The sequence below is a fragment of the Elgaria multicarinata genome, chromosome 2, assembly GCF_023053635.1.
Source record: "Elgaria multicarinata webbii isolate HBS135686 ecotype San Diego chromosome 2, rElgMul1.1.pri, whole genome shotgun sequence".
NCBI classification, from domain to species: domain Eukaryota; kingdom Metazoa; phylum Chordata; class Lepidosauria; order Squamata; family Anguidae; genus Elgaria; species Elgaria multicarinata.
The window spans coordinates 142,989,096-143,007,359 of record NC_086172.1 but is presented as its reverse complement, the minus strand read 5'-3'; the positions used below and the strand labels follow the sequence as shown (position 1 = coordinate 143,007,359).

At 41.7% G+C, this 18,264-nt stretch overlaps 1 protein-coding gene across 3 annotated transcripts in view; it reads right to left on the bottom strand.

The window, feature by feature from the left end:
• PRORP (protein only RNase P catalytic subunit) overlaps nucleotides 1-18,264 on the bottom strand; it is a 63,424-nt gene that overhangs the window by 35,484 nt on the left and 9,676 nt on the right. For 2 of the 3 annotated variants that reach the window (XM_063117807.1, XM_063117806.1), the window contains exon 5: nucleotides 5,245-5,352. The exons of the other annotated variant lie outside the window; for it this stretch is intronic. In XM_063117807.1, coding sequence (XP_062973877.1) covers nucleotides 5,245-5,352 — 108 coding nt within the window. The remainder of the gene's footprint in view (nucleotides 1-5,244; nucleotides 5,353-18,264) is intronic. 3 annotated transcript variants of the gene reach the window in all.

The following is an 18,264-nucleotide window of genomic DNA, read 5'->3' as shown; positions in this document are numbered from 1 at the left end:
GCAGGCCATGATGTTTCTTCTGCCTGCTCCTGTCCCCTTGCTTTCTTCTTCCCCACAGGGCCAAGATGACAGTTTGCCCTGTGGGGGTGGGGGAAGAGTCCAACAGGAGCAGGCCATGATGTTTCTTCTGCCTGCTCCTGTCCCCTTGTTCTTTCTTCTTCCCCACAGGGCCAAGATGACAGTTTGCCCTGTGGGGGTGGGGGAAGAGTCCAACAGGAGCAGGCCATGATGTTTCTTCTGCCTGCTCCTATCCCCTTGTTCTTTCTTCTTCCCCACAGGGCCAAGATGACCATATCTCAATCTGATTGAGAATCTGTGGCAAGACAGAGCTTGAGCAATTTTGCCAAGAAGAATGGACAAATATTGCAGGATCTAGATGCGCAAAGCTGGTAGAGACTTACCCAGAAATACTCACAACTGTAATTGGTGCCAAAGGTGCTTCTACCAAGTATTGACTCAGGAAGGTGCATACTTCTGCAACCAACAAATGCCAGTTTGTTTTTGTTTTATTAACATTTTGCACCATCAAAGTGCAAAGAATGTAGTGCAAATCAAATGGTAAACATGCTAAGTAACTCCATTTTAATTCACGGTTGTAACACAACAAAATGTGTACAAGTCAAAGGGGTGTGTGTGAATACTTACACAGGGCACTGTATCCAAAGCCATCTGATAGAATTCCTGTGCTCCATTCCATCCCTAACTTACATCCGTTATTCGGGTGAATTAAGCTGTTATTTCTAAAATCTCATCGCAACCCTAACACACCAGAATTATAACCAAGAGCCTGCAAGTTTCTATACTGGTGTAGTGGTGATTAACTCTCTCTCTCTCTCTCTCTCTCTCACACACACACACACACACACACAACTACCTCACATGCCAAGCCCTCCTTGTTGGCCAAGATACACATGGTTCTGTCAGTGCCCCCATTCTCTCTCCTCTGTTTGGATACATTCTCTCCCACCCCACCCTCTACCCAGTAACCAACAATTCTAAACTGAGATCAGACTGGGGGCAGGAAAAAGAGGAGGAAGTGTTGTGCCTGAAAGCACTTGAATGCTTCAGGTGGAAAACCCCAAATTGTATCCCAGTTATTTCCCCCATATTCCTGCAAGTAAAGAAGCAGGAGAAGAGTGGAACGCCTCCGCGGAACTGCCAGGCGTTTGCAGTACTGTGGGCTCCTAGGTGGCTCTGTGCAACAAGCAGAAGGAGAAAGTTCAGAGGGTGGGCAGACAATCAAGTCTATCAAACCTGCCTCACAGACTTGCCCGTCTATAAGCTCTTCTTTCCCTCACCTACCCGGTTCCTCCATCTCATGGATTTTTAAAAACAGAGGAACCAGCATTACTGCAATTCTCTTTAGGTTGGGAAGGAAACCCATAATGAGTCATGACCCACCTCTTGAATATCACCAGCTAATTAGATCTTAGCAGCCTGTGTGTATGCTTTTCTGCTCTTCTGGGGCTTGAAAAAGGAAGCCCCAGGTCAGAGGTGAGACCTGCTTGGGTGCGCTGCTGTGATTTGTGCCCACTCAGATATCAGAGCTCTCTTCAGGTGTGGGGGGAGTAGGGATGTGCTGCATTTGTCCCTGCTATTGGTGGGCAGCATTGGAGCCTCTACATCAGACAGATTTGGTATGAATGCTGTGAGCCAAGCCATCTACCTTTGCCGGCTTCACAGAGCCATCTATTCCACTAGTCACACATTTCAGCCCCCAGCTTCCCGTTTGTCCAGCTCAACCTATTGAACTCAGAGACCCTGAGCTGAAGAACATACCCTGCAGGTCTATGATCAGGTGTAGCCACAAATCCAGCCTGGCCCTATTACAGTGCTTTAATTTTGTCACTGACCTCGTCAAAAGTATTGGTTTAAGAAAACAAAAACGCAAGCCATCTGGTATGTCATGCACCTCCTGGATAATAAACACTTCCTTTAAGCTTGTACATTCAAGAGAACAGTTTGTACGTTTCCCATTTTTTACTTTATAAATGTTTTAAGCTAGAACATTCTAAGCTAGAACATTGTAAACTAAAAATTCCATTTGTGGGTCTGCTCATGTTAATGTTTTGTGTTTCTCAAACACAGCCTCTCCTTCAAATTATATAAATATTTTTCTTCTAAACTTTTACTCACAGTTGTTTGACTATCCTGGACTTCAGATTAGTACTATTTTTTTCTACAATAGAAACTAATAACAATATGTATGCAATCCAATAAGCATGTGACTGTTGTTTTCCTTTTAAGTTGTGAATGTTTTAAATTCCACAATCTTTCCATCAGAGACCTCTTAGCTTAAAAAGAGAAATATTTCGATATCAAACAGAAAGTGGTGTTAAACCACCGTTATAATTTGCAGTGTGAGATTATGAGGATTCAAAGGATGCCAGATAATTTCTTATCTCTTCAGAACAGAACACAGCTTCCTTTTTGCTGGACTTCAGTCAGTGAAATATCCTTGCCATAATCATCATTATTGCCATGATTATGTCTCCCTATAGGAGCTAGTTCAGCTCCATATATAGTCCATCTAGTTCAGCAGTCAGTTCACACAATGGCCAACCGGCTGCCCATGGGAAACCCATAATGACATGAGTGCAACAGCAGTCTCTTGCCCATGTTCTCCGCCTCAATCCTGAGGGAGGCAGGTAAGAAATAACAACAACAACAACAACAACAACACATCATAAAAGATAACAATGTAACAACAGACCCCTGTCCTGGACGGGGTTGCACTCTCCCTAAAGGATCGGGTCCGTAGTTTGGGGGTGCTCTTCGATCCAGAACTGTCACTTGAGGCACAGGTGAACTCAGTGGCAAAGAGCACCTTTTATCAGCTTAGGCTGATATACCAACTGCGCCCTTATCTGGACAGTGATAGCCTAGCTACAGTTATCCATGCTCTGATAACCTCTCGTTTGGATTACTGCAATGCGTTATACGTGGGGCTGCCTTTGAAAACGGTCCGGAAGCTTCAGCTGGTACAAAACAGGGCAGCCCGTTTACTAACAGGGACTGGCTGGCGAGATCACATTACGCCAGTCCTTTTACAACTTCATTGGCTGCCAGTCCAGGTCCGGGCCCGATTCAAAGTGCTGGTATTGACATTTAAAGCCCTAAACGGTTTGGGGCCAGGTTATTTGAAGGAACGCCTCCTCCCATATGTACCTACCCGGACCTTAAGATCATCTACAGGGGCCCTTCTCCGTGAGCCCCTGCCAAAGGAAGTGAGGCAGGTGGCTACTAGGAGGAGGGCTTTCTCCGCTGTGGCACCCCGGTTGTGGAATGAGCTCCCCAGAGAGGTCCGCCTGGCGCCTACACTGTACTCCTTTCGTCGCCAGCTGAAGACCTTTTTATTCACTCAGTATTTTAACACTTAATTTTAACTTAAATTTAAATTATACTGTTTTAACTCTGTATTTTAACCTTATATCAATTTTGCTGCGTGGTTTTATACTGGTTGTGCTTTTTATATTGTATTTTGTATTTGTATTTTTAACTTGTTGGTTGTTTTATGATGATTTTAATTTTTGTGAACCGCCCAGAGAGCTTCGGCTATTGGGCGGTATAAAAATGTAATAAATAAATAAAATAAATAAATAAATAAATAAATAAATGTAGGAAATGCCACCAATTCCAAGAAACAATAAACCATGTAACAGGAGGATGTAAAATTCTGGCAGGAATGGTCTATATGGAGAGACACAATACAGCTGCAAAAATAATTCACCAACTGGCCATCAAATTCAACCTTATCAAATAACCTACACCATACTATACATACCCACCTGAAACAATCTTGGAAATGCAGATCATAAAACATACTGGGACAGAACAATTCATACTGACAAAACAATACCTTGCAGTTGACCAGACGTAACGGTCATAGACAAAAAAGAAAAACACACATACCTCATCGACATAGCAATACCGAATGACAAAAATGTTGTTGAAAAGGAAGAGGAAAAGAGAGAAAAATATACACCACTGGCCATGGAAGTCAAAGAACTATGGCAAGAGGAAAAGGTCACAATTATTCCGTTAGTCACATTAGTCACTGGCATCACATCAAAAAACTATACCGAAAACCTTCAGAAACTGGGCCTACCAAAATACATCCACACCAACATCCAGAAAGCAGACATACTTAAAACATGCTCAATTGTCAGGAAATTCCTGAATCTGTAAAAGACAGCATGACTTGGCAATGCCCGTCATGTCTGTCTAGAAAAACCGCCATGAGCGAGAAAGAGATGATGATGATGATGATGATGATGATGATGATGATAATTCAGTCAAGGCTTTGCCAGGTGCCAGCTTTCTTCAGCATTTGTACAGCTTTTGCAAAAGGACCTCCATGCCATCCATCTGCAAGCCAGACAGCAATTCTCATGGAGATGGCTTTTAGCCCAAACACAGAGGGATCAGGAAGGGGCCAGGAGAACAGCATCCGCTGTTCACACAAGGGGTAACAATATATCCAGACACCTCTGAGCTACTTCCCGTTTTGTTTCCAAATATCACTAACGAAACTGATGTATGGAAGAATCCTTGAAAAGGTGTTTTCCACTGGACAATTCCCACAAGGTATGCACATGGGTGGGGAAGGGGAGGAAAGTACTTTCCAGAAAAGGCATTATTTAGCAGCAGTGGCTGGCACTACTGGCACGTGTCGTGTGAGATGCATGTGGCACCAACTGCACTGATCCTGCTACCTCACTTGAACTACCAACGTTTAGCAAAGTGCTCAAGTGGATTGTGCCTCGATGGAAACAATCTATCATAGAATCACAGAATAGTAGAGTTGGAAGGGGCCTATAAGGCCATCAAGTCCAACCCCCTGCTCAATGCAGGAATCCACCTTAAAGCATCCCTTATAGATGGCTGTCCAGCTGCCTCTTGAATGCCTCTAATTCTTCGTTATCTGCTATTAGTCTGTTCTCTTCTGCAGCTTCTTATCCCTGGCACCCCTTTAACTTTGCCCTATATTTCTTACTTAGGCCCAGAAGTTCTCTGGCAAGAATGGTCTTAGCATTCTGTATAGGGATTCTAACATTCTATAAGTACTAAAACAATTGATAATAGCAAGGATTAATCCTTTGATCCTATTTTAATGTATTTTCCTCAAGGTTCAGAACATTTCTTCACTGCAAATATGATTAATCATCTGCCACAGGTCTTAGACCTTATAGACTTAGATATTTTAGAAATACACACACATAAAAATAGTGGAGTAGCACTTACAGTTTGAGATCGATTACATTTATTGGAAATGCTGGCAACATTGAGGCCATCAATCACAATATCATAAGGGGGGTGCCGATTCACAAATCTCTGAAATTGTTCCAGTTCCTAAAAGAAATTTTGGGGGAAAAGATTAAGAAAAGCAACAAATGAAACAAAACCGCTTCACCACACTGCTTCTTTGTTCTCTCCAGAGATATGTATATTCCATGATCACTTTGTGCAAGAGCTGAAATTCGCAGTAGGCACTGAATTCAGTATTGCATGATACTCAGCTTTTATTTTTAAAACTGTTTTTAAAGGCAAGTTTCTAGTCTTCTGTTAGCAATGATAGGCTTGAAAGTATATGGACAATAACTGATGAAGACTCAGAAACCAGAAGACAAGGACATCTGCAGCCAGCAAAGGTCTTTGCCACACATTTAACATCTATGTAAATTGGCATAAATTATTTTTAAATTTTCCTGTTTCTCCTAGACTCTAGCAGGAATTTTTCTTTTCTTGCCACAAGATTGTGAAACGCAACTGGAGAATTTTGATTTTAAAAAAACCCAAAAAAACACTGAGTATACATCAGACCAGTCTCCAACTGTTGCTAGGAACTCATCCTGGAATAATAATAAAATAATGGTGATAATTTAGACTTGCAGTAACTGCATACTTTTCTCTCTTAAGGCTAAAATGTCAGAATTACTATGTCAGAAAATAAGTGCTTAATATAAGAACCAATTTTTGCTACATCACTATTAAACACGCTCATCATAAAAGCAATACAGGCACAAATATTTAGGAGAGGTGCCAATCTGCTGGCATGAATTTAATCATGACAATCCTTCTTTAAACCCTATAAATGTTTGATATGAACTTTCCATTCTTTAAAAATGTGGGCACCAAAATAACTCCCTCTAAACTATTCAGAATAATGCCAATTATTTTCTTTTGTGTGTGTGTGATTCACATGCAGGGCCGGGCAAAGCTGGTAATAGGCCTGGGCCAGATAGGAAATATAGGCCCCATTTCAAACTGCGCATTAAGTATTTTTTAATCAGTTCTAAATACATATGAACTAGAACAATTTATAAAAAAGGTAATGGCAAGCACTTTTATTCAAGATGTATATAAGACATCACTTCTTCACATTCAGAAATGCTTTATGTGCTTTTCTTTGGGCAAATTTATCATCAACAACAGAAAAATCAAGCAACTTCGCCCAGGGGTACTCGGAGTAGGCCCCTTCAAAATCATAGGCCCATGCCAACTGGCCCCCCCTCTGCCCAGCCCTGTTCACATGTAAATGCCAAACCAAAGTTTGGTGTTACATGAATAAGTTCACGTGCTATGCTTTAAGCAGTTACTTCCACATTTGTGGAAACAAGAGTTTGTTGTTACATGTTACAACCAAACTAGCAAACTGAGGTTTGTGTGATTCCTCCTAACCAGGATTGCAAATCAGGATCAAAATTCTGTAAGAAGAAGTAACAGCTGCCTCTCAGTGGGCAATGAAGAAAGAGAACATTCCCTCTTCACTAGTCAATGGAGAAAAAAGCATGCACAGTCCAGAATAAAAGCACAAAGAAAGTATCTGGAAGAAACCTCACACAGGGCACAGAGACAGGAAGGACTGCACGGTATAAACATGCTCACTAACCATTTACTGCAAAAGGGTTAGTGGCCTAACCATGGCTTAGTGTGTTGTCTGAACAAGCCCAATGTGGTTAGCGAGATGTTCAAACTATACTGCGCATCTAGGAGAGGAAAGTCCTCTACTCTATTAACTAACTGACCCATTATCTAAAAGAAAAGCTAAGATGAATTTAGGCAAAGGTGTAATTTCTTTTTAATATGTATGAGAATACACAAAATTAAAGCTTCCCATGCAGGGCTGAATAAACAAGACATTCATCCCAAATTGAGTGACAGTAAAGTAACACCACTGAAATCAATGGATTAACATAGAGTAGCAAGAAAAACATCTTGGCTTACCATGTTTTTTTGGCTTACAGTGTTTTTTTTAACCTATTGTCTGCAAGGTAAAAAGAAATGGCAGAACGCTGCCATATTAATGCTTGACACAATGCACTTTGTTCCAGCGTTTACCATTAGTCATCAACATTAGTCACTAGTTCATTACATTTCGAAACCTGAACTTAGGTTTCTGAACTCAGTTCTTAGTTATTTCGTCAAAGTACCTGACAGAAAATATGCTGGGAACTCCCCATTATTTTTGTTACACAAAACACGTTGCTGGGGTTACACCAGGTACATTTCCTGAAATGAACCCTGTCAACTCTCACGTATAGCCAACACTTCTAATTGCCCCTGATGTTTTTGTAGCACAAAATGAAAGCAGATCAAATACACAAATACCTGTTTTATTCTTTTAGGGAACATGCTGAATCTTGTTACCAAGTATACATTTAGACACAAGCAAGCATAAGCACCACAAACATAACTAGGGATGATCCCCTTATAATACATGCTAGTAATGCCAACAACCATACTATTTATTTATTTTTTATTACATTTCTATACCGACCAATAGTTGAAGCTCTCTGGGCGGTTCGCAAAAAATAAACCACAAAATGCAGTATAAAATATGATATAAAATATAATGGCTTAAAACTGCAGTACAAAAGTGCAACCAGAGTAAAACTTAGCAACAGTGCAGAGATTTAAAATGCAATAGCAGACTTAAAACAGCAGAGCAAAAAACTGGAATGCTAAAATACTGGGAAAACCGGAAAGAACACAATGTAGGCATCAGGCAAAACTCTCCAAGAAGCTAATCAGGTACCACAGCAGCTAAAAGCCCTTTTTCTGGTAGCCACCTGCCTCACTTCTTTTGGCAGGGGCTCCTGGAGAAGGAACCCTGAGGATGACCCTAGGGTCCAGGCAAAAAGTATCCAGTCAGTCATTTTTTTCCTAAGTTGCTTGCTCTTGCTCCAGTTGTAATTGGGTATAGGATTTTCTGATGGGTATAATTTTGAGACATTATATACAGCGCCGAAGCATTTGAGTGTGTGTGTGGAGGGGGAAAGGACACACTTTACCAGACTCTGGAATCCTGGGAGACCCGGCCCAGGCCACAACCACACTACCATGATCATGCATGAGCATACCTCTGGAAACGTATTTCCCTATATCTATGTACCTTTTGTCTAGATCTTGCCCAAAGATTAGCTGGAGCCAATCAGAAGCAGTGTTAGAGCAGAACAAGACACATTCTGAACAGTGTGCTTCTACAATTACACTAGGTCTTATAGTTTGACAGATTTGTGCTACTCTATAGGGCATGCTCTCTCAAGAATAGGCTGGCCACTTACACATTGCAAAAAAAGGGGGAAATATATCACCAAAAAAGAAAGACAAAAAAGGATGCAGATTTGCATAAAATTTGTATATGACAATGTATACATACAGATGCAATTGTATAAATAATTACTACAATTTAAATACAATTAAATGCAACACATCTTCCTACAATTAGAAAGACTGTGACCAGCTGACCTGAGCAACTTCAAGTCCCCTCCCTGGTATCCCTTTTTATGGTACTTTATGGCTGCGAGAGCTGGACCATAAGGAAAGCTGAGCGAAGGAAGATAGATGCTTTTGAACTGTGGTGTTGGAGGAAAATTCTGAGAGTGCCTTGGACTGCAAGAAGATCAAACCCGTCCATACTCCAGGAAATAAAGCCAGACTGCTCACTCGAGGGAATGGTATTAAAGGCAAAACTGAAGTACTTTGGCCACATAATGAGAAGACAGGATACCCTGGAGAAGAGGCTGATGCTAGGGAAAGTGGAAGGCAAAAGGAAGAGGGGCCGACCAAGGGCAAGATGGATGGATGATATTCTGGAGGGGACAGACTTGACCTTGGGGGAGCTGGGGGTGGCAACAGCCGACAGAAAGCTCTGGTGTGGGCTGGTCCATGAAGTCACGAAGAGTCGGAAGCGACTGAATGAATAAACAACAACAAATCATTCAGTTGGACTTGGAACGGGTAGCTTTCAGACAGAGGGTACTTTCAGACAGAGGACCACCCTCCAACAATGCTTGAAATAGAGGATTGTCATCTGTAAAGTAGGACACATGATCACCATACCTGAGAACTACTGGTCCTAAAGTTTCTTGTGCATAGGCAGGAGGGAGAGTCAAAGCACCACAATAATAATCAGGGATATTGATCCAAGGAGCTAGTGCTTCTGTCAAATGTTACAAAATAATTATCAAGCTTTTGCTGACTCTTCTTCGGACTGAATATGTTAAACAAAAATAGTCAAAAGAATTGGGGCGGTGGGTGGGGGGGAGATGACAGGGGACATGGCAGAAAAGCCACATGGTTTAGCTATTAAAGTTCAAGCTTCGAACTTCCACAATTTTTCTGCGCATCTACGCTGCTCAAGCTTCAATTTAAAATGAAAATGAGCAAAACTAGACTGGTAGATCTTGAGTAATAAGCCTTACACTATCTTATTCTTATATAAGATGACAATAGAACCCTAATGTTTAGAGACTTAAGAATGGTCATCTTCAATATGAGTGCTCCTATGGGCTCACATTATATGACTAGGCTCCTTAGTCTTGGGAAACTGAGAATATAATGAAGCTCAGCTTTGTGTGTGTGGGATAGCCTCACTACAAAAGTCCATTCGTAGGGAAAGACATTAGGCCTTCTTACAGTTTTGGGGAAGCTGGCTCAGGTATGTTTACTTCAGTGAATTTATTGGCTTTTATTTATTTATTTCATTTATATACCTCCCCATAGCCAAAGCTCTCTGGGCAGTTTACAAAAATAACTCTAATGTTATAACTCTAACATTGTCTTTTATATTTTAAAATTTGCTTTCTGCTTTAATGATTTTAATATTTTAGTAATTGTTTTAGTTACATTAGAAAGACTGTGTGAGGTTTAAATGTATTATTATTGCCATATATATAGGACTACATTACATGTAAGATTGTTGTCTGCAAGATGCCTTGAAGGCCCTTTTAGTTTGCTTTGAGGTAGCTTTCTAGCCTTCCAAGTCTTGTTTTGACAGTTTTCTAAACAGCCAATCAAATGCTGAGGAGAAGCCAAGTGTGTGCTGATATGGAACAAGGATATCAGAGGAATATGAGGGGAGGGGAAGAATTGAGTATCAAGTTGGGTATGGTAAGAGCAGGAAATTGGACTGAATGTGAATTTGGGTTATGCAAAAAGATGACAGAAGCCACTCCATGTGGGGAGCTGCCAGCATAGTTCAGTGATATATTGCACTACAGCAACATCTAAAACAAGGGAAATGGCTAGACATTTTAATACCTGGTAAACATTTTCACTCAATTTGCATAAATACATTAAAATACACTGTATCCAATGCTTAAGTGTGTCAGGTGTAGGTCAACCAGAGGCCTAGTTGAAGACAGGTAGATTTATTAGGAAATAGTTTGAGAATGTTAAATGTCTCTGCAAGCTTATTTCTGTCAGAAGATTGCCCTGTTGCAGCCTTGAAGCTGCTGGTTCTCTGGGAACTTGGGAGCTTTTTGGATACCCCAAAACTAGATGCACCAAAATTAGATACACCAAAGGCTTATCTAATCAGCATCTCATAGTGGCCAACCAGATGTCTATGGCAAGCCCACAAGCAGGACATGAGAGCAATATTCCTCTCCTGCTGCTTCCCCAGCAATTGATATTCAGAGGTATGACACTTCTAATCCTAAAATCAGCATATAACCATCGCGACTAGAAGCCATAGATGGATGTAAAAGTGAAGTGGTCACCAATCAATTGAATTGGAGCGTTAATATCATCTCTTAAAAGTTTCCCTCTGAATATTCAGGAGAGTGCAATTTTTGACATATCCTCCAGAAACATGAAATTAATTGTCTATGAGGTTTAAAAACAGCAACAACACTCAATTAAATTAGATTGGAATTAATTTCAGTTAATTTCAGGTTTGATCCTAACAATGGAATGGGAGGTCGGAAAGAAATAGAATTGAGTTAATGATTCATTAAACTGTCAACTGCAACCCTTTGGCAAACCAACAAATTGCTGAAAGGTGGTAATTAGCCACCATTACATTCAAATTTATTTGGTTATTTCCTTCTTGTGGTGACAAATAGCAGTAATACGGATGGATGAATAGAACAATAAAGTCAAATGACAGCAGGTATGCATCACTGCCCTTTGACTTGCGCCAATACAAGCAAGCAGACCGCAAAAGTCAGGAGAGATCAGTGATGTTGATGACTTGCCAGGTGCCAACCTGGGGGTTGCCTGCCAATCAGAATCTGCTGAGCTCAGAATGCACAGCTGTGGTCCTTCTCTTCATCCTGCTTGATTTGAGATACAGGGAAAAGAGAAAGCATCGTAACAGGAAAGTAGGATATGCGCTGTTACTAAACACTCTCTTGTTTTTCCCAAGTTCTTAAGCATGGTCTCTGGATTGCAAGATGGCAACCTTAATAACAGATGAGCAAAGTGTTGACGAGCTGTTTATCTTCCCAGTTGGTCACGCATCCAGAGGAACTGCATGTCCAGCCAAATAAGCAGATACCTAATGAATTCCATCAAGAGTCTCAGCTTTCCTTTTAAACAAAACTAAGGGCACAATTCTACTGAGATTTCTGTCAGCCTCTGAACTATGCAGAGTGGGAGGAGCACAGACGTGCTTCTCCCACCCTACATTTTTGCCATCTAGCTAGGGCTCTGCAGAAGGGGAGGAAAGGAGGTTAGGGACAGCTCATATCCCCACTTCCCCAGTCCCCAACCTTTCCCACCGACAAAACCACCCCTTTTCCCTCCTCTCCGAGGTTGCCCTTGAAACCTCAGAAGGGCAGTTGGAGCAGCGCTCTCCATGCCAGCTGTGAAGGAGAGGGCACCGGAATGGAAAGCTTGGACTCCTGGGTAGGAGGTCAGAGTGCTGACTCTGACCTTGGATCTAGGAATCTGAACTATCCTATCCTGCCCACTGATGCTGTCTAGGAGCCATAGCATTGCTCTTTAAATAAATCCAAGTTTCCAGTCCTTGTGCATGATGGAATCTTAAACATACAATGACAATGTAAATAGAAAGGAGCTGCACCCACGCAAGGTCCCCATCCCAACTAAAAACAAACCAGTGAGAAAACCCCAAGTGAAAAGAGAAGCACAGTAATGCTACAAGAAGCAAGTAAGCGTGGGGCAGTGATTACTGGTCAGAATCTCACAGCACTATAGCCTAAGCAGGATAATTTACACCTCCCACTCTGTTTCCTGCTGGTGAACTAGGCATCCAGGATTTGTAAATGAGAGACATGTTTCAGGTTTTAATTCAAAAGTTAATTTGGGATAGGAAAATATTCTCAATTCCTAGAAGCCAGTGTTAAATATTTAGGCACTAGGTCTGCCCGTGACTCAAAGGCATGTTAAATTCCTTTGCAACTACTGGCCTAACCTTACATCATACACTCATCAAGATATGTGTTAGATCCAAGTGTGCGCTAGCAGATAACCATTAGCATACCAAGCAGCTACCCCCCCCCTCTCTCTCTCACACACACACACACACTGACAACCTACTGTATAAAACCCATTACAAATAAAAGAATTGTAGAAACATCTCTAAGGTTCTTGTATATGAACATACTGATGGATATATTCCAGTGCTACATAATCTTGGGGCAGGGGTGAGCAACTTGTGGACTTGTGGCCCTCCAAATATTTTGGTGCTGGTATTAACATTCAAAGCCCCAAATGGCTTGGGGCCAGGATATCTGAAAGAAGCCTCCTCCCATATGTACCTACCTGGACCCTAAGATCAACTTCAGGGGTCCTTCTCCGTGAGCCCCTGCCAAAGAAAGTAAGGCAGGTGGCTACTAGGAGGAGGGCCTTTGCTGCTCTGGCACCCCGGCTGTGGAATGAGCTCCCTAGAGAGATTTGTCTGGGACCTATATTATCCTCTTTTGACGCCAGATTTATTGATGCCTTTTTATTTTCCCAGTATTTTAACAGTTTATTATCTTAAGTCTTTTAACTTTGCTGTTTTAAAATCTGTACTTTAACCCTGTACAAATCTCTGCAATGCCGCTCGGTTTTATGCTGGTTGTGCTTTTATACTGCACTTTTATACTGTGTTTTTATACTATGGTTTGTTTTTATACCTTGAATTGTACTTGATGGGTTTTAATTTTTGTGAACTGCCCAGAGAGCTTCGGCTATTGGGTAGTATAGAAATGCAATAAATAATAAAATTTTGGCCTACAACTCCCATTAGCCCTGACCACTGGCTACACTGACTACGGTTGTTGGGAGTTGTGGTCCTCCAAATGTTTTGGTTTACAAGTTGCCCACTCCTGTCTTAGGACACCAGAAATTTCACATGCTATCTTTTTGCCAAAAACCTCATACTGCAACATTGGAAAGAAAAATCACAACCTTCTAGACAGCAGTGGACAGAAGACTTGTCCTCCCTTTCTACATAAAAGACAGCAACAACTTGATCTGCAGCAAGGTACCTGGACAGTCTGTTGTTGTTGTTGTTTATTCGTTCAGTCGTTTCGACAGTCTACATAGTATGAAACCAGTGATCAACCTCCATAGCATGTGACTGGCGATTTGCCATCCAGGCTTATAGGCCTTTCCCCACCTAGAAACCAGATTTATCTTACATCATTTCTTCCTCCCACTGCCCCCCCAAGCTGTGTTGTGCAAGTTAAAACAGCCCTAGGATATCCTTTTTGAGATGGTGTGAGCAGAATGGTATGCAGAATTTGAATGATCTAACCTGCCAGTGCTAAGGTCACTGTGGTTATAACTGCACAATGGTCAACACTGGGCAGAGAGGAACTATTGTGTGTAGGAGAAACGCAGGCAAGGAGCAGTGTGCTAGACTAGGGGCATGTCTACACCAGCCATTTATCGCAGGGTCAGCTTGAGGTCATCCCTGTGTATCCAAATGACGCACAGGGGATCCCGGGGTCAAACAGGGATGACCTCTCAGTTGTCCCGGGATAAAATGGACTGCATATATTATGATTTTCCCCAGTCTTGGGACAGCCCTGAGCACCACAGGTAGTGTGGCATGAGCTCTTGGGTCCTCCCTCCTCCCTGCGAGTAGGGCCTCAGCAAACAGGTATAGCGCTATTCGGGGGGCTCCATACCCATTGGGGGTCAGCAGTTTCGCTATCCCTTGGATGGCTATCAGTGTCTTTGGGCACTGAGGTTTGAGGTGTTTTCTTTTTAAACTTACTTTGGTGCACGATCGCGCCCGCGTTGCTGTGCAAAGGTCTTAGTTTGAGGGAGGGGAAACGCGGCGGCAGAACAGGCATGTGCACATTGGGGAATGATCCTGGAGATGGGAAAACCTAGGATCCTCCCCTCCCCCGTCCCTGAAAGCCCATAGGTGAAGACATGCCCTAGAGTAACTGGTCCTAGGATTCATGCTATGGAGCTGGATTTTAGTGAGGCTGTAGACCAGGTATGCAGAGCCTCAGGTCCTGGGGGCAAATTTGACCCTCCAGAGTTGCCCAGAAGGCCACGCCCCCTTATCCTGGCCCCACCCACTTCCCCTAACTGTTGATAATTTGCAGGCTTCTTGGCTTTTGTGCAGTCCCCTCCCCCTTTCTAAAAGTTTGAAATGTCTCTCCTAAACCTTAGTTACTGACACTAAGAACTTTACGCTAAAACAAGCTGGTACTTTTGGCCCCACCTCATTTTTCTTCAGCCACACCCACCACTGGAATAAGGCCCCCAGAAGCTTCTTCAAAATTGAATTCGGCCCTTGGCCTGAAAGAGGGCTGATGGTACTCCTGTTTTAGGCCCACATATTGCAGACCTAGGGGTGCTATTCCAGGCTGCAGCCAATCCAATCAAAAGCCTGCATGGGGAACATTGTGACAATTGACTTGGGAGATGGGATGCATATGACTTGCAATGTGGCAAGAGCTTAGCCAGAATTTCTGACTAGGGCCCACTTGCCCTACAAAATTTTGCTGGCACAATTTGGCCCTCATTGTTGTGAAGAAGGTGTCCTTATATGGCAACTCAATAAGATGTTTATCTTATTTATATTTATTTATTTATTATAGCACATTTATTTATTTATTATAGGCCTTTAGCAAAAAACCGCTCTCAAGACAGCTTACAAAAATATTTCACAGTATCTTGATCACAGTATTGTCATTTAGCACTGTCGTTTCAATTTAAACTCACTCAAGCTGAGAAGTATAGCAGTTGTATCTTGAAGCTGCAATCCTATACACACTTACCGGGAAGTAAGTCTTACTGAACTTAACAAGTTTTAATTCTGAACAGACATGCATAGGATTGCACTGCTCATTTCTACATTACACTCAGGTTAATAACGCTCCTTACATTACAGCCACTTTCATTTAAAAGAAAAAAGAAAAATGGTGACACAAAGGAAGGGATCCCATGGACAATCAGCAATAATTAATCTACATTCAATTTTATGCAGATGCAGTCATAGATCAAAAAGAAAATACCTGAGCTGATTCACAGTATGAATGATTAGGGAGGGGAATGCCTACAATGTGTGCGTATTTGAGTGAGTCATTGTGGCTTTACAAGGAAGGGCACATGTACATCCACCTGATCAGAAAATACAGACTACCCCAAAAGGTATTAAAAGCAGAGACCAGCAGTTTTATAACTTTCACAAAGCCATGTATACGTGTCAAACCAAGAAATAGCTAGCAGCCTTCTCTACTACAATGGAAATAGCAATTCTATCACTTTCTTTAGATATAAGATCAATCCTTTGTTTAATGTAGGAAGTAATGCATGAGCACATGGAGTATTCTAGCTTTTTTATGTGCCTTTTTTTTTAAAAAAGTGAGGATTTAAGCAATTTTGTACAGTAAGTATGCACCTCCATTCTTAACAATAGGAAAATGGAAGTTACATTTTAATATGCACTGCAAAATTCAGTCTTAAATGGATGCCACACTATTCATGAATAGCATATGGGATTTTCCCCTGTGATCCAGCATATTTATATCTTTTTAATAAGCCTAATAACCAGGAACAACACTTCTTGGTAAAAAGGTACTACACTTTAGCTTGCAGTCTTATAAAGTCAATATTTGCCAAAGCCCAGCTTTCTGTTACATGCTGGTAAATTTACAAAGCAGCACAAATATCAGGGACTTCTTTTATTGCGGTAGATTAAGTTACACAGACCAACTTCTCAGACCCCCAGTAAAAACATAATGATTACAACCTCCATCAATCAGACAGTAAAGCAATGATTATTGGCATGATGCTTAGTTTAAGAAGCTATCCCAAGGCTAAATTTCATACAGCAACAAAGTTTGAAGTCCAAAATCCATCAAGATAGTTCAGATCATGGAGTACATGGTCTAGGGTTTAAACAGACAAAGGTCCAAGATTCATGATGTGTTCAGGAAAGAAAATCTTTCAGGCAGATAAGACTTGGTTTAAGAGAAAGTTCCAAGTCTAGATGTCATACACAGTCACAGATCAAGTCCAATAATAGATTCTACATTGGGATTTCAACATTACATATTTCAAGGCAGACAAGGGTACAAGAGTTCTTGGAAAGTCCAGGGGAGAAAATGTTTTGGGCAGTCTGGACAGCATTGTTCCCAGAAAAGACTCTCCAGCTGCTAAAAAAAACCTTCTTGATGATCTATCCTGATAGGGAAATCTGGCCAATAAGTGGGCAGTATGTCAGAGAGGACATCTTAACCTGAGTGACACCCTTCAAGTCTAGTGCTTTTCAGAGTCCTCCCCTTGCTCGATTCCCACAGAAGACTTCTCATTTGCAAATCTGAGATCTGACTCAAAGCCTCATCTTGAAGCTTTGGCTGAAGGGGAGTCTCATCCTCCCTTAGCCTGCTATCAGATGGGAAAACAGGCAGAGATAAGGTCTCTTACCCGAAGTTTCTCACAACTGAGTGGGGGCCTAAATCATCTTGCTTTAGGTCTGAATCACAGTCAGAATCAGATTATGGCTCTAAATTCATAGGACCCAGAGTGGCAGTGGTGCTAGGCCTGAAAATACTGCTCGTCCTATTAAAATAAATAGTAATTCAAAGGTACATCACTGGGACAATCCTACAGCGTGTCGGCTGGCTTCTCAGCTACTGCATATTTGACCAATTTGAGTACTTACAACTATGAAAGTGTCAATAATTCTGTGCAAGACATACACTAAAATACTTTTTTTTAACATCAATGACTACATTAACTTAAAAGATGCCTTACTCACTTATTCTGCATTTGATTTCCTTAACATGCAGCTGCTGCAAAAGTTATTAGCTAGCAAGGGAATCTCCCTAAACATCCAAAACATGCCCAAATATAACCATTCTATTATCAGGACCAAGTCTAAAAACTGTTCCTACTACACATTCTTTCCAGAAAAACTTTGTATAAAGTTCCCCAAAATTTCTAACCACAATCAATTCCTGAAATTCACAGGGAAATCCTGATAATCATCTAAGAGACTATTCACCCTCTAGTGGCCTGCCAAATGATATACATAAGAACAACCTGGCTGAAACAGCAATGGCCCATCTAGTCCAGCATACCGTTTCTAACAGTGGCCAGTTAGTTGCTTCTGGGAAGCCCCCAAGTAGTAGTTTAAAGTAACAAACATTCCTCATTGTCCTTGTCCCCTGGTCAACTCGGTATGTAGAAGCACACCGCCTCTGACCATGGAAGCTTCATTTAGCTATCACAGCTAACAGCTACTGGACAGACCTATTCTGTCCAGCCACTGGCTGCCGATCAGCTACTGAGCCATGTACAAGGTTATTATCCTATAAAGCCCTGAACAACCTGGGAGCAGGATAACATAGCACACCACCCTCCCTTATATAGACCCAGACTACATTTACGATCTTCAGAGGTGGTCTTGCTGGTCATTCCGAAATGAATGGAATGTCACCCTGAAAACCTTGGTGGCGGGCCTTCTCTGTAGCGCACCCACCATCTGGAAAAACCTCAATCGTGTGGTTCGGGATGCGGAAAATGTAATATCTCTTAAATAACTCCTGAAAATATATCTTT